General features: G+C 52.2%; 3 protein-coding genes across 3 annotated transcripts in view; all 3 read left to right on the top strand.

The window, feature by feature from the left end:
- The window catches only part of LOC309684387 (olfactory receptor 14A16-like), a gene marked incomplete at both ends in the record, with an annotated part of 210,076 nt that overhangs the window by 168,661 nt on the left and 17,186 nt on the right, over positions 1 to 24,229 (top strand). The gene's annotated exons all lie outside the window — the stretch shown is intronic.
- Positions 259 to 1,218, top strand: LOC309684392 (olfactory receptor 8A1-like; the record flags this gene model as incomplete). Its single annotated transcript, XM_082500316.1, has 1 exon — positions 259 to 1,218. The coding sequence occupies one exon, from the start codon at positions 259 to 261 to the stop codon at positions 1,216 to 1,218; it is 960 nt and encodes a 319-aa protein (XP_082356442.1).
- On the top strand, positions 9,361 to 23,794 carry LOC309684391 (olfactory receptor 14I1-like; the record flags this gene model as incomplete). Its single annotated transcript, XM_082500315.1, has 2 exons — positions 9,361 to 9,654; positions 23,159 to 23,794. 2 exons carry the CDS (start codon positions 9,361 to 9,363, stop codon positions 23,792 to 23,794), a joined length of 930 nt encoding a protein of 309 aa, XP_082356441.1.

The raw sequence follows: 24,229 nt of genomic DNA, 5'->3' as shown, positions 1-24,229 counted from the left end.
TGCGGCAACTCACCTCTCTAATCAAAGGAGATTCTTCAAAGAAGAGCAGTTTGGCCCTCTCAAAGAACCTTTTCTTGCCCTTTCGCCAGGAATAGTGCCCCTAAACCAAGTCGGAATTCAGTCAAATGGGGGAAAACCTCCATGTTATCTCTGGCAGTGACTTCTTCCCAGTTCATTTTCACAAAAAGCACAGAAACGCATGCCCTTCCCCAGGTTCCCTTCCTGCCTCATGGGGAAAAGAAGGTCCTACAGCACCTCATGGAGAAAGAAGAATGGGACAACCAGACCTCACCAGTGGTGTTCCTCCTGCTGGGACTGAGTAATGTCCCCAAGCTTCAGGTGCCTCTCTTCATCCTCTCTCTCATGATCTACATGGTGACCATGTTTGGCAACATCCTCGTTGTTGTGCTGGTGGTGGCACATCGGCATCTTCACACTCCCATGTACTTCTTCCTGGGGAATTTATCCAGTGTAGAAATCTGCTATACCTCCACTATCCTGCCCAGGCTGCTGGCCAGCTTCCTAACCAGGGACAGAACCATTTCTGCTCAAGGCTGCATGACGCAGTTCTTTTTCTTTGGCTGTTTTGCAGGTGCTGAGTGCTATCTGCTGGCCACCATGTCCTATGATCGGTACTTGGCCGTATGTCAACCCCTGCTCTATGCAAGCCTCATGAACTGGAAGCTCTGTCTCCAGCTGGCGGCTGGGTCCTGGCTAGCAGGATTACTGATGTCTACCATAGTCACTGGACAATTTTCCAAGTTACACTTCTGTGGTCCCAATGCAATTGATCACTTCTTCTGTGATTTTGCCCCGTTGCTAGAGCTCGCTTGCAGTGACACCACCGTGCTTAGACTGGTGACTTTCATAATCTGTTTTCTGGATGTAGTCGTCCCGTTTGTAGTCACTTTGGTATCCTACATCTGCATCATAGCTGCGATCCTGAGGATCCCCACCACCATGGGGAGGCAGAAGGCCTTCTCCACCTGCTCCTCTCACCTCATGGTGGTCACTGTTTTCTATGGCACCCTCGTCGTTGTCTATATGATACCCAGGACAGCCTCACTGAGGCAGCTCAATCAAGTGCTCTCCTTTTTCTACACCATCCTCACGCCCATGGTCAATCCTCTCCTCTACAGCCTGCGGAACAGGGAGGTCAAGGGGGCTCTAGGAAATGCACTCAGAAAAACTGTGGCCTGCGTCGAGAGCTCATACTAGTTGAGATCCACCAGGAAGACACAGGTTGTGGGTCTCCTTTGACCAAGCATGGACAATTCGTAAGTGCATATTTTGTGTCCCAGGTCCATCTTTAGAAGTGCAGAATCTGTGGACTGGTTGTGGAATGAGAAGTGGGAGAGGGGAATTTGTGTCTTAAAGAAATACAGGTCTGGTGTTGAAGAGTGTCAAATCTTCCCTGGCTTGCTTCCTTCTTTAAAGTAAACACGATTGTGATCCTGCAGGTGGGAGCTGTGAAATGCCACACCTGCCCAGGAGTGGGAGAAAACTTACGCTAAACATGCTGTTTCCTCTTCCGTTACCCAGCCAAGCTGAGGGCTGCCATTCTTGCATGCCTGGGACTCCTCAGGGCACCTCCCTATTGGCAGTGAGAAGTGGGCAGCTGAATCAAGCCCCGCTAGTGGACACGTCTAAATCCCAGTAGATGCATGCCAGCCCTCGTGTTCTCTGGGCTTCCTAGCAGAGGACAACTGTGAAAGCTAGTCTGACAGGGTCACACACCTCCGCCCTCCCTCCCCCCGAAAAGAAAAACCAAGATCCATCTTCAGAAGAAAGGCAAACAAGCTGGGTCTTGGCTTCCCAATGTTTGAACACAGCAATCATCACTTTCCCCCTTCTTTCCTCCTCCTAATCTGCCTCCCCCTCTCCGACCCTCCTCTCCCAATGTCTTTACTTTTTTGTTTCCCACTGGCTGACTGAGGTATGGCAAACTCAGTCCTCCTGTTTTCTTCTTTCTTGCATGAGAGAACAAGGTCAGCTCATGAGGCTTGACTGAGTACACACACCCCCAGCAGCGGGCGTGCCCCATTTCCTGCCCTGAGGCACGCACACAAGATGGAAATGTCTCCATCATCCCTGATTTGCGCAAGGGCCTTCGGCCCTGACATACTGCCACAACACGCTTATTCCTCCTCCAAGCACAGACGAAAATTCCTTCCCACTTCCAGGCTCAAATCACAGTTGCAAGAATTTGCTGCCCTTCAGAAGAGGCCTTGAGCTTCTTGGATCTTCTTGGTGCTCATGGCAATGTTCTTGGCTGCCTCCAGGGTTGATGGGCTTCTTGTCTATAGCAAGGACATTATGACAAACTTTTAGGAAATGTTTGCTTTTCTGTCATTCCGACATATAGAAAGAGTAGACATAGAAAAGAGTGAAATACACGGAAATGGATGCTGAGCTAAGGGACAGTAAGAACCAGGTGAGACACCCCCATAGCTGTGGCTTCCTGGCAAGAAGTCCATCCTGCAAAAGGGCTCCAGCCTCTGCCGCTCTGGAGTGGGGAATCAGCAGTGTCCATGCCACCTGGGGACTCAAACAGTGCCTTTTGAAAGACCACCCTTCCTCTGAACTGCTTTGGATTTGTTCTTGAGGATGGGGTATCACGGCTCACGCTGCAAATACTGATTTCACTGGCACTGCCCAGAGCAGCTGTCCAAGATGCAAACTGCTGCATTTAGATTTAGGCAGATTAATGTTTGTGGGTGACTTTGGATTGTTTTTTTGTGATTGGTGGGGCTTTTGTTTGTTTAGTTTTGGGGGAGGGTGTTACTTTTTTTAGATACTGATAGGGAACTCACACAACCGCCTGAAGGATTGTTGGAGGATTACTGACAGAAGGCCCAGCATTTCTTGCATCTCAAGACATGAGATGCCAGAGGCCAAGGGAAAGATGTTTTGGGCACTACCTTGGGATTTGGGGAACAGATACTCGCTCCCCTCTCGCAACACCCTGCTCTCCTCAGTGAGGGCTGTGAGAAACTCTGCCAACCAGGTCTGAACTCACATTTGTCTCAGGTAACTTATGTCTAACTGCAGCCAATGTGGTCCAGCCAGCTCAGGATTTGAGTTTCCATTGGAGGACAAATCATTTCAATTCACACTTCTTTTCCATCTTCACTCTGACACTGAATGTTGTGTGACACAACTGTCCTGGCTCTCCGGGCAGGATGGGCAAAAGTTTGATACCTGAACGGGAACTTTTGCCCTTGCTGGAAATAGGAACGCAGCAGGCTCGAGCCAAGAGACCCAAGAAACAAAACTTCCCATAGGGCCAACTAATGAAAACGTGCCACAGGCTGTGGGACCTTCTCTTTACTGACAGAGAATTAGTGAGTCTAGAAAATACAGCTTCACCTATTTTTCCCTTTCTTTGTAACTTGGCTCTCAGAATTTATGTAGAATAGAATCATGGAATCATAGAATCATGGAATCATAGAATCATAAAATCATGGAATCGTTTAGGTTGGAAGGGACCTTTAGGATCATCGAGTCCAACTGTTAACCAAGTCCACCACTAAACCATGTCCCTCAGCACCATCCCAACATGTCTTTTCAATACCTCCAGGGATGGTGACTCAACCCCTTCCCGGGTAGCCTGGTCCGATGCTTGATAACCCTCTCAGTCAAGACGTTTTTTCCTAATGTCTAATCTAAATCTCCCCCAGTGCAACTCAAGCCCAATTCCTCTTGTCATATCGTTTGTTACTTGGTAGAAGAGACCAAGCCCCACCTGGCTACAACCTCCTTTCAGGTAGTTGTAGAGAGCAATAAGGTCTCCCCTCAGCGTCCTTTTCTCCAGGTTAAAAACCCCCAGTTCCTTCAGACACTTTGAATCTGCTTTGCCACTTTGAAACTGTCTCTGAAAAACTAGCTCAGGATACGTTTTTTATATTTGATTGAGCCCCAATTAATGTGCTGCATTTAAGTGAGTTTCCATACCTGGAGCAGCTTTGCACAATGTCTGCTCAAAGAGGAGAAATAGCTCAGCCTGCAGTTGGAAATGGGTGAAGCTGGGGGCAATAAATATGTTGCTTCAGATAATATTTGGTACGCATAAAATACAAAAAGGTTGTGAAGGTGAATGGGCAGGAAAGAAACGGAAAACTGGTCACCCAGTGGAGCTGTGCAAGAGGAGGATGGAGCTGTACATAACATGAGGCCATGCAAGTGGGATCAGCATGAAGAGAAGACAACTTTTGTAGGGAAGATGTTGCAAGGGAGTACCTTGACACCTTGACTTCGCCCAACTGCAAAACAGAGTTTGGGCATAGGGCAGAAGTGACGGGCAGAGGTGTCCTGTGCTAAAAGGACTTCTCTGAGAAGGCTTGTGGGATTTTCGTTGCAGAGATTTGAGGCAGTCCTTTCAAGATCTAAGGTGGCTGAGCTTTGGAAAGAAGGAAGAATCAGAATGCATCTCAAGGATAGTTTGGAATTAGTTGTACTATCTTTTCTCTCTCCTATAATGTAAAGATTACAATAGTGTCCTTAAGTCATCCATGCTCCATATCTTTGTTCCCTCCTTTTATGAAGAGAGGGAGGTGGAATAGGGGAGTAGTTTCTCAGGCCAACGGATAGATCCCAGGTTAGTGAAAGGGCACAAAGGCAGGCAAATCGGTGATCACACCAGAAGATTACCTGCGTTTCCATTCTCGGAAGTCCGAGCTGTGCAGCAGAGAGCTCAGAGCTGCCTTCATCTGCCCCGCATTCCAGCATGGAAAATGAAACTAATCTAGTCCAAAGGTTGGGTTTGATTCTCTTCACATCCTAAAGCACCACATGGGGCCGGAGACAGGCAGGACACTGAAAGAGGAATCACACTTCCCCACTTCCCTGGACAAAATCTTAGGTGCTTGTGGGAATCTCAGGAGGCGTGGCATACCGATTTCTGGGTTCAACGAGCTGGTCAAATGCCTTGTCCCCGTGTCTGTAATGGTGGCTTCGATGTTGGGCTCTCGTGTGCAGAGTCTGCACAGGGACGCTGCTGTTTCTTGAGCAACCTGCTTGACCTCAGAACTAGCCCTGCTTGGAACTAAAGGTCGAAGTAGAGACCCACTGATCACAGGACAGTTCCACCCTGAATTGTCCCATGAGCATCTGCTGTAGCCACCCTCACATCCAGGCTCAGGGAAGGGCTGTAGGGAAAGGGTCTGTTGGGGTCTCTGGTCCAGCCTCCCACCAAAGGGTGGGAAATCGCCAACCTCAGACTCTGGTCAGCTGTGACTGTGGAGCTGAAACCTGAAAACCTCCAAACATGGAGATCAAAGATCCTCTGGGAGGGTCCCGCTGCGGTGCAGCACCACCCTCCTACTCAGTTTTCACTCTTATGTCCTCCAGGTCATTATAAACATTTCAAACAGGGCATATTACGATATCGACCCCTGCAGAACCCTACTGGAGAGATACCTCCAGACATAGTACCATGCAGGAACCACGTGCCTCCAAGCCCAGCAGTTCAGCTGTTTTTTTACCCACCTGCTTATCTACCCATGCAGATTCTACTGTCCTCAGTTAGAAACAAGGTGGGGGTGATGCTGAATGCCCTTCTGACTTCCCAGTAAAAGTTACCGCTCTCTCTGCCCAGTAATCCTGTCCTTTCAGCACAGAAAGCAAAGAGGATGGCCAGGTGCGATCTGCTTTGGGTAAAACCCGTCACCTTCTGTTTCAAACACACAGAAAAAGGCCCTGAGTGGACATGCTCTGGGGCACAGCCTTCAGCTCCCCTGCTAATCCTTTGGGGCATGCACTTTTTGGGCGCTGCCAGTGAGCAGACAATACCCCCAGTCTCCGTGATCTTCCAAATCACAGAGTGACCACTGTGACACTGGCTGCCCCCTCAGCTCCCTCAGCTTCCGCCCCTCCTGTCCATAGGCTGGTAAGGATTGTGTTTGCTCGAGGACTTGACCCCAGCCGTTGCTGGTGGTTCTCCTGCAGGTTCCATCCTTGAGCCCGAGGCCTGGGAGACCTTGCTGGGGCAGACTGAGGCAAAAAGGACATGGGGTATTTCAGATCTATCAGCACCAGTTCTTATGAAACTCAGCAGTGGCCACACAGTGGCTTTGTTTCTCCTTGAACTGTTCCTGAAGGAGTAAACACTCATTCTGGTGCCCTTGAATTGCCTTTCGGGGTTAGATTGAATTGTGCTCTGGACTATAGCAGAGCTTGGAGGAGGCTGTCCTTGAAGACCAGCTGGACTGAGCTCTGCCACCATGTCACAGCTCTGTCTACCACAGGAACGGCTCCAGCTCGTCCTCTCTGTGCCCCTGGCTGAGATCATTGCTGCACGTTTGTGCTGAAGCCCCCCAGCTGTGGCACCAGGCAAGCCGTGACTTGCCATAAGGAATCCTGGTGTGCAAAGCCCTGTGTGTGCTATTGATGGGACAAGAAGAGGGGTTACTCATGGCCAGCTCTTCTTCTGCTGGGAGAAAGGACACAGCTGGAAGTAAGTGTCTCTGCGCAGCTGAGGGAGGGAACATCAGGGATTGCATCAGGCTGTTTTCCAGCGGGTTCCCCTGGAGCCCCAGGGACACCTCCAGGGAGCCCAGAGGGGACAGAGAGAGTGCCAGCGTGGGCTGGTCCTCTGCTGCTGAGCTGGGCCGGTCTGCTGGGACGGAGGGAGCTCCTGGCAAGCGGGCAGCGCTGCAGAGAGACAGCTCTGCCCAGGAGCAGCTCCTCTGCACAGCGCAGCAGGGCTGAGGGCACTGTCTGCAGGCAGCGAGGGCAGAGCAGAGTGTTCACCAGGGGAGGCATCTCCACAGCCCTCGGCACAGTAAGTCTCTGGCTGCGGGGCAGTGCAGCTGCAGCTCCTGGCACTATCTACAGCTGGCACCTTCCATGGCTGGGGCAAAGGAGAAGGACGTGCTCCAGAGCAGGGCTTCCCTGCCCCACCATCAGAGGCACAGGGCACGATGGCTGCCTGTTCCTGGAGACGTCTGCAGGAGGTGACACTGGGTGTGCAGGCAGGGGTGGGCAGGGCTGTCCTTGCCAGCAGGGTCCCTGCACCCCGGGGGCTGTGTGCCGGGGCAGGGGCTCTGCCGCCTGCTAGGGTATGCTCTCAGCCTGCCCGGGGAGCTCCCATGGCGCTGTGTGGAGAAGCTGTGGGTGGAAGGAGTGACCGCCAGTGAGGCAGATTACTTCTGCTTGTGCAAGGGAACTGCAGGGTTGAGGACTGGTCCCAGCTCCAGGTCACCCCAAGGACATTTGCAGAGGGTTCTTTTGAAAAACAATGTCAAGGAACTAGTCACCTGCAAGGGAACAAGTCTATGCTGTGAGTTTTCTCCTCTTGGTCGGCTGGATGGGCAGGGAGAGATGGGAATGGATTTCTCCACCGTGCACAAGGCTCTGAGACCCCATTTGTTGATAGGACTTGTCTGAGGTTCTCGTTAACCCCTGCACACGAAGATGTCCCTGGGCAGTGCCCTGATGCCAGGAGGGGTCTGCAGGGCAGAGCTGTGCACGCAGCAGGCGGAATGGGGTCTGTGAGCATGAAGAGGGAGGAGATATGGGGAGAGAGAAACAGGTCCTGGCCAAGACAAGCTCCAGGTAAGAGAGTCATGGGCAGGGAGGAAGAGAGCCGGGCTCCCAGAAATGCTGTGGGAAGGGGGATACAGGCATCTCCCTGCCCTCCCCGACAGTGCAGATGCCTTCCCTGGAGCAACCCCTGGTCCCCTCGCTCACACAGCAGAGCCTCTGCCCTTCGTGTCATGCGGGTTTGGTCATGAGTTGCCTTTCCAGCAACCTGACCACCACAGAGGAGATTTGCTCAAGTGTCCGACTGTGTCTCCCTCACCTGCCTGCCCTGGAAGAGGTACCTTGGCATCCCCTCTTCTCCCGTCTGCCCTTGTTCTTACTGTTACACTCCCTGGTGGGGGGGGCTAAGGATTGAAGCGCAGCTGAGACACCAACACTGCACGTCCTTTCGTGCACGTATGTCCATGGAGGAAAAGCAGCCAACTTGCATCCTGTCTGCCTTTGGTGCTCTGGGTATCACAGTGTATGCGGCTGAAAATGACCTGACCGTGCCTTCAGGATAAGCAAATTTAAGATAAGTGATTCCTTCTTTGAGGGGTCCTGCTGGGCTGCAGGCTGCCCTCCAGAAGGACACAGTTCTCCCACGGCATCTCTGTGTTATCTAGCAGTCCCACAGAGAAGACATCGTGGTGCTAAAGCCATGGAAACGCTGCTGGGCAGCTGTCTGTGGGCAGCTGTAATGAGCCCTCTGTGTCCCTGGCTGGGAGGGCAGAGCTGAGGTCTTCCTCAGGTACGATTAGAGGGGCTGAGGGCTTTAGAGAGATGCACTTAGAAGGCACATTCCTCTGCTCTCACCAGTGCCACAGAATCGTAGACTCCTAGAATGGTGTGGTTGGAAGGGGCCTTTACGGGTCACCTAGTCAACCCCCTGCAATGACAGCCCGTTTGTGTCTCAGGACCCACAAGGCGCAGCAGGATTTCTGTCTTAAAAACACTCCCAAGGTGTGTTGGGGCAACTAAAACAGTACGAACACAACAAAATCCCCACAGCTCTGCTCTGCAGCCGGGTGCATTGGGAGCCACAATGCTGAACAGCTCTTTGCTATCAAAAGTGGATTTAATCTGAGATCACCCCAAGTTCCTATTTTCCTTTTGCTGTAGGGCGTGTCTAAGTCCTGCAGAGCCAACAGCAGAACCTCCTGTTCTCTGGGGCACCCTCAGACAGCACCAATCTCAGCTCACAAAAGGTCTTCCTGGAAAGGTAAAAGTGGTTTGGGGGTGTTTTATGAGAAATTGAATAGATTATACTCAGAGAATTCCAGCTCTGGAGCCCCAAACAAAAGAAGGGCATGGGCCTGTTGGAGTGGGTCCAGAGGATGGCCACAAAGATGATCAGAGGGCTGGAGGCCCTCTCCGATGAGGACAGGCTGGGAGAGTTAGAGTTTCTCAGCCTGGAGAAGAGACGGTTCCATGGAGAACTTACTGCGGCCCTCCAGTAACTAAAGGGGCTACAGGAGAGCTGGGGAAGGACATTTTACAGGGGCATGTAGTGACAGGCTGAGGGGGAATGGCTTTCAACTGGAAGAAGGTAGATTTATATTAGGAAGAAATTTTTCACTTTTATGGTGTTAAGGCACTGGAGCAGGTGTCCCAAAGAAGTTGCGGAAGCTCCAACCCTGGAGGTGTTCAAGGCCAGGCTGGATGGAGCTTTGAGCAACCTGGTGTGGTTGGAGGTGTCCCTGCCCATGGCAAGGGGGTTGCAACTCAGTGATCTTCAAGGTCCCTTCCAACATAAACCATTCTATGATTCTATGAATTCTACCCTAACTTGTCACTGTCTTTACATTTTGAAAAGGTCCCTGTGCCCAGAAGAAGAAAATGCCCAATGGCAGCTCCATCACCCACTTCCTCCTCCTGGCATTTGCAGACACATGGGAGCTGCAGCTCTTAACCTTCTGGCTCTTCCTGGGCATCTACCTGGCTGCCCTCCTGGGAAACGGCCTCATCATCACTGCCATCACCTGCGACCACCGCCTCCACACCCCCATGTACTTCTTCCTCCTCAACCTCTCCCTCCTCGACCTGGGCTCCATCTCCACCACTCTCCCCAAAGCCATGGTCAATTCCCTCTGGGACACAAGGGACATCTCCTTTTTAGGATGTGCTGCACAGGTATTTCTGCTTTTCTTCTTGCTCGGAGCGGAGTTTTCTCTTCTCACTGTCATGGCCTATGACCGCTACATTGCCATCTGCCATCCCCTGCACTACGGGACCCTCCTGGGCAGCAGAGCTTGTGTCCACATGGCAGCAGCTGCCTGGGGCAGTGGGTTCCTCAATTCTCTCCTGCACACGGCCAATACATTTTCACTGCCCCTCTGCCAGGGCAATGCCCTCGACCAGTTCTTCTGTGAAGTCCCCCACATCCTCAAGCTCTCCTGCTCACACTCCTACCTCAGGGAAGTTGGGCTTCTTGTGGTCAGTGCCTGGTTAGCATTGGGGTGTTTTGTTTTCATTGTGGTGTCCTATGTGCAGATCCTGAGGGCGGTGCTGAGGATCCCCTCAGAGCAAGGACGGCACAAAGCCTTTTCCACGTGTGTCCCTCACCTGGCTGTGGTCTCCCTCTTTATCATCACTGGAGTGTTTGCCCACCTGAAGCCCCCCAACATCTCCTCCCCATCTCTGGACCTGGTTGTGTCATTTCTGTACTCGGTGGTGACTCCAGCAGTGAACCCCCTCCTCTACAGCATGAGGAACCAGGAGCTCAAAGATTCCATTCAGAAACTGATTTCATGGTCACCTTCTAAGCAGCAGTAAAATTACCATCTCTCTCCACAGATGACTCATAGGATGTTCTACGCCAGTCCTGAGCTCTCTTTCTTCTCTTCATTCTTACTTTCATTCTTACTTTTTTTTTTAGATTTTTCCTGCAGAAAGGTTTCGATGCCTTCCACTTCAAAAGAGGCATTAACCCACTATCTCTCCACTGGTGCCTCTATAACAGTGTCTAACACCAGGTCAGGACTGAAACTCTCACAGCATCCCTATAACAAAATGGGATCTACTTTGTGCTATGCAGAAACACTGGTCCTTACTTCTAAAGCTGGTCTCAGGAGAAGGCTTGAGCAATGGCATCCCCAAAAGGACTGTTGCTTTTGGGTTCTTTTAGAGCTCGAGGATTGGATTTAGGACTCACTCGTCAGCATGTAGTGACAGTGGAAGCAATGGCTGGTCACTGAGTGACATAGCCAAGGTTGTCACATACAAGCCGTGACAGACAACTTTATTCTCAAGGGGGAAATGGAGTTTCCTGGAGATCCCCTGGGCTCTCCACAAGCAGCATTTGCCTGGGGTAGGCACGGAATGGAGCCCCACAAAGTGAGAAATCACCCAAGATGGAGACACCAAGTTGAGTGGTGCTGTTGACTTGCCTGAGGGATGGGATGGCATCCAGAGGGACCTGGACAAGATGGAGAAGTGGGCCCATTTGAACCTCATGAAGTTCAACAAGGCCAAGTGCGGGGTCCTGCACATGGGTTGGGGCAACCTCCCATATCAGTATAGGTCGGGGGGATGAAGGGATTGAGAGCAGCCCCGCTGAGGAGGACCCGGGGGTATGGGGCAATGAAAAGCTGGACATGAGCTGACAATGTGCACTCACAGCCCAGAAATCCAGCCGTGTCTTCGGTTCCATCAAAAGAAGCATGGCCAGCAGGGAAAGGGAGGTGGTTCTGCCCCTCTATTCTGCTCTCATGGGACCCCACATGGAGTGCTGCCTCCAGCTCTGGAGCCCTCAGCACAGGTGTCGTGGTTTAACCCCAGCCAGCAGCTAGGACCATGCACCCACCGGTGCAGTTCTCCCCCTTCCCCCAGGAGGAAAGGGAGAAGAGGGTGAAAAAGAGTGGAAAGGGAAATAAAACAAATAAGCAAACAAAAAAAAAAACACCCAAAGTCATGCGTTGAGGTAAAGAGAGCTTAATAGAACAATAACAGAAAAGGAAAACAACAACAACAGCAACAACAATATTACTACTGCTACTAATGACAATACAAGTCACTGTCACCACTCAGTGAATTGGTGCCTTCCCGAGCAGCGTTTGCACGTACCCGCCCCCTGGTTAAACCCATCCAAATACTGAGCATGACTTCTGTGGAATGGAATATTTCATTGCCCATTCCATCATTCTCTCTCGGCCCCTTTGAGCTTCTACAGAAAGCTGAAAAAAAAGTCCTTGAAAAATATGAACAACACCTAGCAACAACTAAAACAATATGCATTACTGACATTCTTTTCCTACCAAATCTGAAACACAGCAGCCACTGGAAAGAAAATTAGAGTTGTGGTCAAGGTCTCCCTGTCCAAATGGTGGGCAGTGACGAGTGGCGTTCCTCAGAGGTCCGTATTGGGTCTGGTGCTGTTTAACATCATTGTTGGTGACATGGATGTTGGGATGGAGTGCACCCTCAGCAAGTTTGCCAATGGCACCAAGCTGTGTGGAGCGGTCGACATTCTGGAGGGGAGGAATGCCATCCAGAGGGACCCGGACAGGCTTGAGAGGTGGGCCTGTGCAAACCTCGTGAAGTTCTATTATGCCAAGGGCAAGGTCCTGCATGTGGGTCAGGGCAATCCTGTGAACAAATCCAGGCTGGGTGAAGAATGGCTTGAGAGCAGCCCTGAGAAAAAGGACTTGGAGGTGCTGGTGGATGAGAAATTCAAGATGAGCTTGCAATGTGTGCTGGCAGCCCAAAAATGTCAACCGCATCCTGGGCTGCATCACCAGTAGCATGGCGAGCAGGGCGAGGGAGGTGGTTCTGCCCCTCTACTCACTCTGGGGAGACCCCGCAGTGCTTCATCCAGCTGCTGGGCCCCAGCATAAGGAGGACATGGATCTGTTGGAGTGGGAAAAGAGGAGGCCACAAAGGTGATCAGAGGGGTGGAGCACCTCTGCTGTGAGGACAGGCTGAGAGAGTTGGGGTTGTTGAGCCTGGAGAAGAGAAGACTCCGGGAGACCTTATAGCAGACCGAGTAGCTGAAGGGGGCCTAAAGGAAAGCTGGAGAGGGACTTTTTACAAGTGGTAGTTGTGGAGCTGGAGCTGGTGGACAGTCAAGGTAGGCCAAAGCATCTCAGCTGAGACAACTGATTTCTCTCCCTCCGGGAGAAAAGGAAGCCTGGACAATTGCACCCAAGCTGTCCATCGCTGGAGGAGGATGGGCAAGGAGTGGGTGCGGATGTTGCAGAGTCTGCTTGGAGATGTTCCCGTAACCCAGACCCCTTCAAAAGAGCATGCCGTTCACTTTGTCTCTTTGCTTCCCTCTGTGAATGGAGGGAGCTCGTGACCTTAGCGTGTGACTCGCTGTGAGCCCATGTGAACCGAGTCCAGGGCAGGGAGTGCTTTGGTGTTCGTGGGATCCCAGTTTGGCACAAAAATGTGTTTTCCTTTGGTCTAAGGCTATCCACTGTGGAGAGTGGACTTCAGCGGAGGTAAGGTGGACTTAATGTACAGCAGAGGAGTGTATTTTGCATTTTGTATATTTTATTTTTCTATTCAACCATGCCTTCCTTTGGGCTTGTTTTTGGGCTGCAAAGAAAATTCTGTGTCTGGGTGCAGTTCATTCCCCAAGTGAAACAGGTGGAAACTGGTGCCAAAGGGCTGAAACCTGCAACTCCAGAGTGTAGCAGAGAAAGCTGAGATTTGAGGAAAGGTGGTGTAAGTCCCAGGTGGCTGATGAGAGAAAGGCGGGGTTGGAGGTGAGGACAAAGGCTGCCCACAGAGTGTCTGACATACAGGGTCTTGACTGCCCTACTCAGTCAGACTCTGTTTGGAGAGGTCCAGTTTCAGTGTCATTTGAAATTGCTGATATCAATAGACAGAGAAATTAAGCAGACAAATAAAAAAAAAGTAAGAAAAATAAATCCTTTCTTCTCATTATTTACTATTGAAACCTTTTAACTTCTGAAATCTCTCTAATTAACCACAGCAGAATTGTATAATAAGAAAATTATGCCCAGAGCCATTGCTCGTTATGGCATTTTGCATGTTAATGAGCCCTCTGGTGCCCAGTTCCTGAACTGCAGGTACTGAGGGTGGATTGAAGTGGTCTCTAGAGCAGTGCAAGTCAGCCTCCAAGGTTCTGAGGGCGTCAGCGGTCCCCACTGAGGGCCATCCCTGACTGTCCCTGAAGCAGAAAGCCAGAGGCACTGCTTCCAGTTGGAAATGAAATGTGAAAGTGTCTGTGAAAGCCCTTGCCGTGTCTCATCAAGCAGGATATTCAAGCGCTGACCCCCACACCCTGGCAATGGGGACTTCTTCCTTCAAGGGATGCTCAGGGCTCTTCCTTGGAGCGGTGAGATGAGGGAGTGTGTGTAGGAAACGTCTCGGGCTGTCTGGAGGGTGGGTGAAGAGGCAGCGAAGCAGTGTGTCTGTGAGGAACTGGAGTTCTCTCAGGGGTTCCAGTGGAAGAGTCCACAGCCATTGTGGAAAGGACAAGGATTTCAGTTCTGCTGGGGCGGGGTGGGGGGGATGTCGTGCATGCTGACCACAGGCTGTCCTACACTTTCCTCTGCCTGTGCCTGTTTCTCTACAGATTTCAACCACCACCCCTGCTTCCCCACCTCACTCCCACCCCGTGCTGGCCCAAGCTTTACTCATGACTCTCTGTCTTCACTAATTCTTCAAACACAAAGCCATGTTTTTCTGAGCTTTTGCCAATGAGTTCCCCATAACCTGTGCAGCTTCTTCCAAAGCCCTCCTAATGCTCCTCTGTCTCCAGAGATGGAGCCACAAGAGGGAACCCCACCCCTGAGCCTTCCAGCCTGTCTGTACTGAGAACTATGTGCCCATCCATTGCAGCACCACAAACTGTTTCATTTCTTCTACTGCACCTTTGCAGTGACTCCATCGCTGTCAATGGCAGAGGGCAGGGGCTGTGCGGCTGGGTAGCAGCTCCACAGGAAAGGCTCTGGTGGTCTTTGGGTTTCATTTGGTACAACAGGAGCCCTCAGTAAAGACAGCCAACAGCATCCTTTGCTTCTCTTGTCATTCCCTGAAATCACAAGTGCTTCTCTTTTCTTCTCCTCATACCCTCCCAAAAGAACAGCCCACCTGTGCTGGTTTGAGGTGAAACAGAACCCCTCTTCTGTTCAGCAACTTTACTTTGCAGCTGAGCCTCTTCGAACTAACTGAACTCTCTGAAATTAACAGCATATTGTGGTGACACTGTTCAGAGCGATCAAGCCTGATTAGTTGTAATGTATGCCGAGGAATGGTCTGCAGAATTCTCTTTCTCATACTTATTGGTATAACCCCCAAGGCCAGCTGACTTGGTTCTTTGCCCCATTGGAAGGTCAGAAGCAGAAGAGCATAGAGGAGTCGCACCTGTCTGGAGGAGGGGCCAGGACAGGTGACCCCAAATTGACCATCAGGGTAATTCATCCCATCTGTTTCATGCTCAGTATAAAAGCTGAGGGATCAAAGGGTCAGGTTTTTTCCTTCAATGGCTGTTGTCTTGGGAGGTTTCTGGTTGTTTGTCTGCCTTTGATTGCTATCTGTGCATTCCTGAATGCAGTTCTCATCCATCCCAGAGTTGAGCTGGGGACTTTCCCCAGGCCTGCTGGTGACGTGATTATCATCCTGGGATTTTGATCCAGTTCAGTATGTATGTCATTATTTCTTTTTTATTTTGTTATTAATATTGTGTTAAAGTACCAGACTTTCTTCTAAGTTCATAAGTATTTTTCTCTTCTTCCTGTCCATGGAGAGAGGGGTAGGGGAGAGCGTCTATTGTTTGCTGCAATGGCCAGTGTGCTCCAAACCGCAGTAAGAATAAGGGAACTGTACTGTTGGACTGAAGGCAGTCCTTGATCTTGCACATGGAATTCTGTCAACAAATAACTTGTGTTCATTTAATATTTGGTTGGCTGCCTCAAGGAATTGTCCCTGACACTCCCTTGGCTGGACTCAAACAGAGTTTTCTCTGGGAAGCTGTCTGGAGGAACTGCCTCATATCAACTTCATTCTGTGTTCTGTAAACTTAGGGCCACGCGTTGCTGTTGAAGTGGAAGGTTCGTGGGTGATGGTGGTGACTGCAATGACACGTCATGCAGCTTTTGGTCTGGCTCTCTGGACACTCCGAACCAATGGAACACTGAAGTGCAGTAAATCTGGATTTGGAGCATACGGAAAACACCATGAAAATGTTTAATCTGGTTGAGGCAGCAAAATTCTGTGAGTGTTTGCCCCTGTAGAGGCAGTATGGGAAGTGCACAGCATCAAATAGATGGTGCAGCTTGAGCAGTGTGAGTAGAATGGTAGAATCATAGACTCCTAGAATAGTTTAGATATGAAAGGAAATTAAAGATCACTAAGTCCCAACCCCCCTGCCCTGGGCAGGGACACATCCCACTAGACCAGGTTGCTCCAAGCCCCATGCAACCTGGCCTTGAACACCTCTAGGGATGGGGCAGCCACAGCTTCCCTGGGCAACCTGGGCCACTGTCTCACCACACTCACAGTGATATTTTTTTCCAAATATCTATTCTAAATCTCCCCTCTTCCAGTTTGAAAGCAATCCCCTTGTGCTGTCCCTACTTGCCCTTGTGAAAAGTCCCTCCCCAGCTTTCCTGTTGCCCCCCTTCAGATACTGGAAGGCCACTATAAGGTCTCCCAAAGAGCTTTCTCTTCTCCAGGCTGGATGCTGATGATCCAGGGCCAGATGCCTGGCCGGGCATCAGTGCCGCCCACCACATGCGACGTGCCATAGCTGGAACCCATGGGCCAGAGCCTGCAGGTCCCTCTTTCACTAGGAACTCTTGACTGCCCTTCTCGATGGCTTGCTGCGGTTCAGGCTGAAGGTCAGCCATCTCCCCTCCCCACAAGGTCTTGCATGGACAGTAGGGCCAGGGAACCCTGTGGGGCATGCGTATGCCTGCCTCTGTTTCTGGTTGAGCCTCACAGCTGAGATGGGCCAGCAGCCTGGGTGCTGGCAAGGGTCTGAGGCTCCCACATTGGGTTTGGGAAGCTGTGGAGTGGCCACAGGGGACAAGCGGGACCTCCAGTGAAGCCCCTAAGAATTGCTCAAACTCCCTCCCAGAACCTCGGGCACCTTACCCACTGCTGCCCATGTGCTGTTCACAGCCCAGCACAGGGCTAGCAGGACGAGGCCAGGGAGCACATTCATCACTGTCAGCGGCGGCACGTGGCAGCCACAAGAGCTGAGGGGTTGTCACAACCAGTGCAGCAGCTGACGTAGTGCCCACAGTCCTCACAGTGCCTGCGGTGCCCTTGTTCCCGGGGCTGATGTCACAGAGTCGCTGATTCTGGGCACTGGGCACGGTGGCCTCTCAAAGGGAAGGAGGGGCAGCCTGGGTGGTTCCAAGCAGGAGGGGAGGCAGAAGCTGGGATGGGACACCCCCGAGAGACCCCACTGAATGCTCTGCCTGTGGGATGAGGGTGTGCAGGCCCTGTAGCAGGCAGCAGTGCCTGGATCCAAGCACTGCCTGCTGACAGCTCGCAGGAACAAACCAAGCGTGGCATCATTGCCCTTTGGGCAGTGCCTGCTGTGACAGGGCAATGGGTAGAGGTTTTAAGGCAAAAGAGGGTCGATTTATACTACATAGAAGTCTTTTCCTCTGTTTTACCAGGTAGAGAAGGGAGCAGCCAGAAACGGACGCATAATGCATGTCAAATCCGGGCTACGTGGCTGGTGCTATCATGAGGGTTTTTGCTTTATGACAATAAAATATGAACATGGTCTTTTAGAGAGGGATGGGATCCACCTGTCTAGAAGAGGCAAGGGAGTCTTTGGCAGCAGGCTGGCCAGCTTGGTGAGGCGGGCTTGAAACTGTCACATCCAGCTGGGCAATAACCACGGCCAATCAGAGCAGTGACAAATATTCCTTGGCGGACTCCCAAGGTGATATCCAGAACGCCAACCACCTCCAGGGTGTGCATGACTGTGATGGATCCTCTCGCTCTCCTCCAGGGAACCCTGCATGCTCGATGACCTCTCTGAAATGCCTGTACACACGCAGCGTGGGGAATGAACAGGAAGAACCACAGATCTGTGTGCGGTCACAGGGCCATGGTCTCATTGCAATTACAGAGACATGGTGGGATAGCTCGCAGGACTGGAATGCTGTCACAGATGGCTATGCACTTTTTTGGGAAGATGGCCAGCAGGGGGAGGTGGTGGAGTTGCTTTCTACAAGAGAGCACAACTGGAATGTCTTGAGCTCTGCTTGCAGCTGGATGAAGAACGTGTTGAGACCTTATCATTAAGAATTAAGGGACAGGAGATGTGGAAGAGACTGCTGTGGGTGTTTACTACAGACCACCAGATCAGGAAGAGGAAGTTGATGAGGCCTTCTACAGACAGCTGGAAATAGCCTCATGGTCACAGGCCCTGGTTCTCACGGGGGACCTCAGCCACCCCGATATTTGCTGGAAACAACACAGCCAGGCACACACAGTCCCGGAGGTTTCTGCAGAGCAATGATGAGAACTTTCTGACACAGTTGGTGGGGAAACCAATGAGGAGAGGTGCAATGCTGGGCATTTTACTGACAAATAAAGAAGGACTAGTTGGGGATGTGAAGGCTGGGGTAGCCTTGGCTGCAGTGACCATGAGATGGTGGAGTTCTGAATCCTGTGTGGAAGAAGCAGGGCAAAAAATAGAATTAGAAGCCCGGACTTCAGGAGAGCTGCCTTTGGACACTTCAAAGACATACTTGGAGGAATCCCACGGATAAAGGCTGTTACAGGAAGGGGGGTGCAGGAGAGCTGATTAATAGAAAAGCTCCACTTCCTCCAAGCTCAACATCAGTGCATGCCTATGAGTAATAAATCAGGCAGAGGAGGCAGGAAAGCTGCATGGACAAGCAAGGACCTTCTGGAAAAACTCAGGCGTGAGAGAGAAGTTTACAGAATGTGGAAAAAGGGAGTGGCGACTTGGGAGGAGTATATAAACATTGCGAGAGTATGTAGGGATGCAACGAGGAAGGCTGAAGCGCACTTGGAATTAAACCTGGCCAGGGATGTCAAGGACAATAAGAAGGGCTTCTCCAAGCACATCAGTAGTAAAAGGCAGACCAGGGAAAATGTGGGCCTGCTACTGAATGAGGTGGGTGCCCTGGTGACGGAAGATGCAAAGAAGGTGCAGTTACTGAATGCCTTCTTTGCTTCAGCCTTTACTGCTAAGGCCGGCCCTCAGCAATCCCAGACCCAGGAGCGAAGAGAGAGTCTGGAAAAAGGAGGACTTTCCCTTGGTTGAGGAGGATCGGGTTAGAGATCACTTAGGCAAACTTGACACCCACCGCCCTGATGGGATGAACCCAGGGGTGTTGAGGGACCTGGCAGATGTTATTGCAAAGGTGCTCTCCATCATCTTTGAATGGTCACGAGGGACAGGAGAGGTGCCTGAGGACTGGAGGAGAGCCAAAGTCATGCCAGTCTTCAAAAAGGGCAGGAAGGAGGACCCAGGAAACAGCAGGCCAGTCAGCGAGACCTGGAAAGGCTGGAAAGCTGGGTGGAGAGGAACATAATGAAGTTCAACGAGGGCAAATGTAGAGTCCTGCACCTGGTGAGGAAAAATGCCATGCACCAGTAAAGGTTGGGGGTTCACCTGCTGCAATGCAGCTTTGCTGAGAGGGACCTGGAAGGCCTAGAGGACAATAAGTTGACCATAAGCCAGCAATGTGCCCTGGTGGCGAAGAAGGCCTATAGTCTCCTGGGGTGCATTACAAAAGAGCGTGGCCAGCAGGTGGAGGGAGGCCATCCTTCCCCTCTGCTCTGCCGTGGTGAAGCCACATCTGGAGTACTGTGTCCAGTTCAAGAAAGACAGGGAACCACTGGAAAGAGTCCAGTAGAGGGCTACAAAGATGTTCAGGGGACTGGAGCACCTCTCATGAGAATCAGCTGAGAGGTGGGTACATTTAGCCTGGAGAAGAGAAGGCTGAGAGGGGATCTCCTCAATGCTTATCAGTATCTAAAGGACGGGTGTCAAGACGATGGGGCCAGACTCTTTTCTGTGCTGCCCAGTGACAGGACAAGGGGAAACGGGCACAAACTGGAACACAGGAAATTCCATCTGAACACAAGGAAAAACGTCGTTACTTTGAGGGTACCAAAGATCTGGAAGAGGCTGTCCAGAGAGGCTGAGGTGTCTCCTTCTGTGGAGATATTCAAAAGCCGCCTGTCTGCATTGCTGTCCAGCCTGCTGTAGGGGACCCTGCTTTCGCAGGGGGGTTGCACTAGACAATCTCCAAGAGTTCCTTCCAACCCCTACCATTCTGTGATTCTGTGATCCTGTGATTCTGTGATCTTCTATGTTTTCTTCTGGCCAAAGGGATTCCCCACCAGTGCACACGGATGCTGCCCTGTCTCTCAAAAGTGCTCCATTAGAACTTGCAGTTCTCTGTACATGTCCTGAACCACCTCTGGCACCTCAGATGTCACCCGGTGTTTGCATCGGAAAAGCTCCCTCCTGGCCTCTGTCTCCATTACTCACAGGGCAGCTCAGAGAAGGAGCTCACTCTGATTTTGGGCAGCTGAGCTGAGGCAAGAGGAATCCTCCCTCTGGTGGGTCTGTGGGGTGCACTGGAGAAGCTGAATGTCCCTCCGGCCTCAGAAACACTGCTGAGAGCTGAGATGCCTCATTGACTTGGCTCAATCCCTGCCCTGCACTGGTGGAAATGATCCCTGGCATGTCACTGCCTCCGTGCCCTGCCTGGCAATGGGGCAGGAATGGGGGTTTCCAGAGGGGAACACGGACGCCTCCTGTAGGTCCGTACAGCCTGGAAGACAATTCCCACTGCAGGAATCAGTCCGTCCAGGGTTCAGAAAGAGACAGTCACCGATGACTTCATTCTGCTTCAAACTCTGCTACCCAGGGGAGACCCTGCTGCCTTGGAGGAGCTGTCAGCCCTGGAGGCGCAGGGACACCTCGAGGGATTGGGACAATGCGGGGAGGAGGCAGAGAAAGGCCCAGCGGGTCCTCTGCTGCTTAGACGGGCCGGGCTGCTGGGACGGAGGAAGCTCCTGGCAAGCGGGCAGCGCTGCAGAGAGACAGCTCTGCCCAGGAGCAGCTCCTCTGCACAGCGCAGCAGGGCTGAGGGCACTGCCTGCAGGCAGCGAGGGCAGAGCAGGGAGGCAGAGAGAGGTTAAGGGCAGTTTGGAGAGGGAGGATGCTGAGGGCGAATGGGGGGAGAACTCTTCCCAAAGCAGAGCAGCTGCAGTAGTCAGAGAGATCTCCAAAAGTTGGCACCTCCCACAGCCCGTGGGATCTTTCAGGAGGACGCTCATAACTTCTCTGCTGTGGAATAAGAGGACATTTTCTAAATCGGAGCTTCCCTGCTTCACCATCAGAGGCACGAGCATGACGGCTGCCTTCTCCCAGGAATGGTCAACGGGCTGTGAAGGTGGGTGTGCAGGCAGGGGTGGGCAGGGCTGTCCTTGCCAGCAGGGTCCCTGCACCCCGGGGGCTGTGTGCCAGAGCAGGGATTCTGCCCCCTGCCAGGGTCAGCTCTCCGCCTGTCCGGGGAGCTCCCACGTAGCTTCTGTGGGGAGAAGCTGTGGGTGGAAGGAGTGACCCCTGGCTGGGCAATGTCCTTCTGCTTTGAAGAGGGTGCTGTGTGGGTCAGGGCTCTTTACACCTCCAGATGACCTCTGGTCATTCCTGGAGGGACTTTTCAAGATGGAGTTCCCTTAATATGAAGTTAAATTTCTTTTGCTGTTTCTTCTCTTGGTTGGCTGGGTGGGCAGTGGCACATGTCCAAGAGGACTTTCAAATGAAAGATCAAAGGAGGGTTCGTGTAGAGATAAGGAGCTTTCCTGAGTCTGTGTCTTCGGTTTCCAACTCCGGGGGCTACAGACAGCACCAGCATCCCCTTTCAAGTCTCACCAGGGTCTGTGGCACCTTCCCTTTAGCCCCTGCACACACGCAGAGGCTGCAGGGCAGAGCTGGGCACACGGGGGCTGCCATGGGGTCTGTGAGCACTGGCAAGGAAGAGATGTGGGGGCAGGGAAAGAGCTGCTGGCAGGGAGAGCTCCAGGCAGTGGAGATGGGCAGGGAAGGAGGGAGCTGCTCCTGGAAGCCCTGCTGCAGGGGAGATAGGGGCACCTCCAGCCACCCCTGCAGTGCAGATGCCTTCCCTGAGCCACCCAGCACAGCCCTCAGCCCTCACGGCCATGGGCTCTGGGGTGGGAGTCAGCTCTGTGCCCGGCAGAGCAGCAGGAGAGGCGAGGGGCATCCCTCCTGACACGTGCCCCATTGCTGCTGCCCAGCGGTGGGGCTGAGGGCACCTGCCCTGCATGATCAGTGTCTGGGTGGTGGTGTGCCCAGCAGGGTGAGGGTAATGCTGCCCTGAGTGCCCGGCTGCCTCTCCCCGTGCCTCTCCCAGCCAGACCCTCACGGCATTTCTCCTGGTTTCTCCACGTCTCCTTTAAAGTTACCTTTTTATTGCTGTCAGCCTCCCTGGGATGGGAATTTCAGCTGCAGAGTCCCACACTGATCTTCTTCCACTCCTGCCGGTGTGTCCATGGGAACCAGTGTCCCAGCTTTCCTCTGACCTGTGGGGCTGTGGGCAATGCAGGCCGTGGGGGTGGGGAAGGAGTCCATTTTCTCTCACTGAGATCCCCAAAATTGGGTAAGTCCTTTGGGTGTTCATGTAAGCTGTGAGCTGCCCTCCAGGATGCCAACCTGTCCCATAGCACCTTTGTGTTATCGGAAATCCCCACAGAGAAACACAGAGACTCTGTGACTGAGGAAATGCTGTTGGGTGGGTGAAATGAGCCGTGGGTGTCCTTGGCTAGAGGTGGGGTGCTGAGACCTTGAGAAAGGGTGAGACATTTAGTGGTCTGAGATGGATCCTTCTGCTCTCAGCACTATCTGATTGCATAATAGAAGAGGGGAATCCTCCTCCATCTCATGACGGTGCAAGATGGAGGGACAAACCATCTCCCCTGACTCTGCTCTCTGCCCCAGGCAATCCTCATGTCTCACAGCACTCACTCTGTTCCCCTGGAGGGCAGCAGAAATGCTGAGGGTTTCTGACATCCAAGAACACTGTCCAGGTGAGATGGGGCAGCTTTAAAATACCCCAAACCTCTCCAACTGCCTTCTGCCATCCCTGTTCCATAGCAGTGAGAGTTCAGATGTTGAAAAGCCCATCTGCATTAGGTGTGGGTTCCTCAGCCAAAGCAGAACACCAGGACTGGCTCCTGCCACCACCCTCCCTATGAACTCCCTGCTGCAGAGCAGGGCTAACTCCTCGGCCACCACTGGGCAGCGCCCTGCTCCTCATGGCATTGGGATTTCCTCAGAGAAGTCTCTCCTAGTTTGTCACTGTCTTTTCCTCCTTGGATAGGTCCCAATGCCCAGACGCAGCAAATGTCCAAAAGCAGCTCCATCACCTATTTTCTCCTCATGGAATTCGCAGACACACGGGAGCTGCAGCTCTTGCACTTTGGGCTCTTCCTGGGCATCTACCTGGCTGCCCTCCTGGGAAACGGCCTCATCGTCACCGCCATCGCCTGCGACCACCACCTCCACACCCCCATGTACTTCTTCCTCCTCAACCTCTCCCTCATAGACCTGGGCTGCATCTCCACCACTCTCCCCAAAGCCATGGCCAATTCCCTCTGGAACACACAGGATATCTCTTACTTTGGCTGTGCTGTCCAGCTCTTTTTCTTTTTCTTTTTTATGTCAACAGAGTGTTCTCTCCTCACCGTCATGGCCTATGACCGCTACGTTGCCATCTGCCATCCCCTGCACTACGGGACCCTCCTGGGCAGCAGAGCTTGTGTCCGCATGGCAGCAGCTGCCTGGGGCAGTGGGTTCCTCAATTCTCTCCTGCACACGGCCAATACATTTTCACTGCCCCTCTGCCAGGGCAATGCCATGGCACAGTTCTTCTGTGAAATCCCCCACATCCTCAAGCTCTCCTGCTCACACTCCTACCTCAGGGAATTTGGACTTCTTGTGGTTAGTGCCTGTTTAGTCTTTGGGTGTTTTGTTTTCATTGTGGTGTCCTACGTGCAGATCCTGAGGGCGGTGCTGAGGATCCCCTCTGAGCAGGGACGGCACAAAGCCTTTTCCACATGCTTCCCTCACCTGGCCGTGGTCTCCCTCTTCCTCAGCACTGGAGTGTTTGCCCATCTGAAGCCCCTCTCCATCTCCTCCCCATCTCTGGACTTGGTGGTGGCAGTGTTGTACTCAGTGGTGCCTCCAGCAGTGAACCCCCTCATCTACAGCATGAGGAACCAGGAGCTCAAGGATGCCCTGCGCAAACAGGCCCAATGGACACTGTTTCACTGACAATAACCTGCTGCCCCTTCCATGCACATTGCTCAAGGCTTATCTTAGGCTGTGAGTCTGCTTTTTTCTCTCGTGATAATCCTGCTTATAAATAATTTTCTGAGTTTATACTACTTTTTTTGAGGCTTGATCCTACTGTGTCTGACCCTTGCTGTGTCTGACCTGACACTGTGTCAGGTGTGACCTGACAGATAACAGCTCTTCAATAAAAGGTCACCTCCCAAGTGCAGTGCCTGAAGGATGGGCTGTTCCTCCAAAGTTCCTTCCAAGAACATGTTCAAGGAATCAATATTTTAATGAATCTCTTCTCCTTGTGTTTTCAATGTTTCTGGAGCTAAGATGATGGTATTATTGGGTTCCACTGCACCAAATATTCTGGATTTAGAAGCGCTCTTCTTGGTACCCAATGGAAGGGGAGACGGTCCATGAGCTCCC

Source organism: Vanellus vanellus, assembly GCF_965231255.1.
Source record: "Vanellus vanellus genome assembly, contig: HAP1_SCAFFOLD_70, whole genome shotgun sequence".
In the NCBI taxonomy this organism is placed as follows: Eukaryota; Metazoa; Chordata; class Aves; order Charadriiformes; family Charadriidae; genus Vanellus; species Vanellus vanellus.
This window is presented reverse-complemented; position numbering and strand designations above follow the sequence as displayed.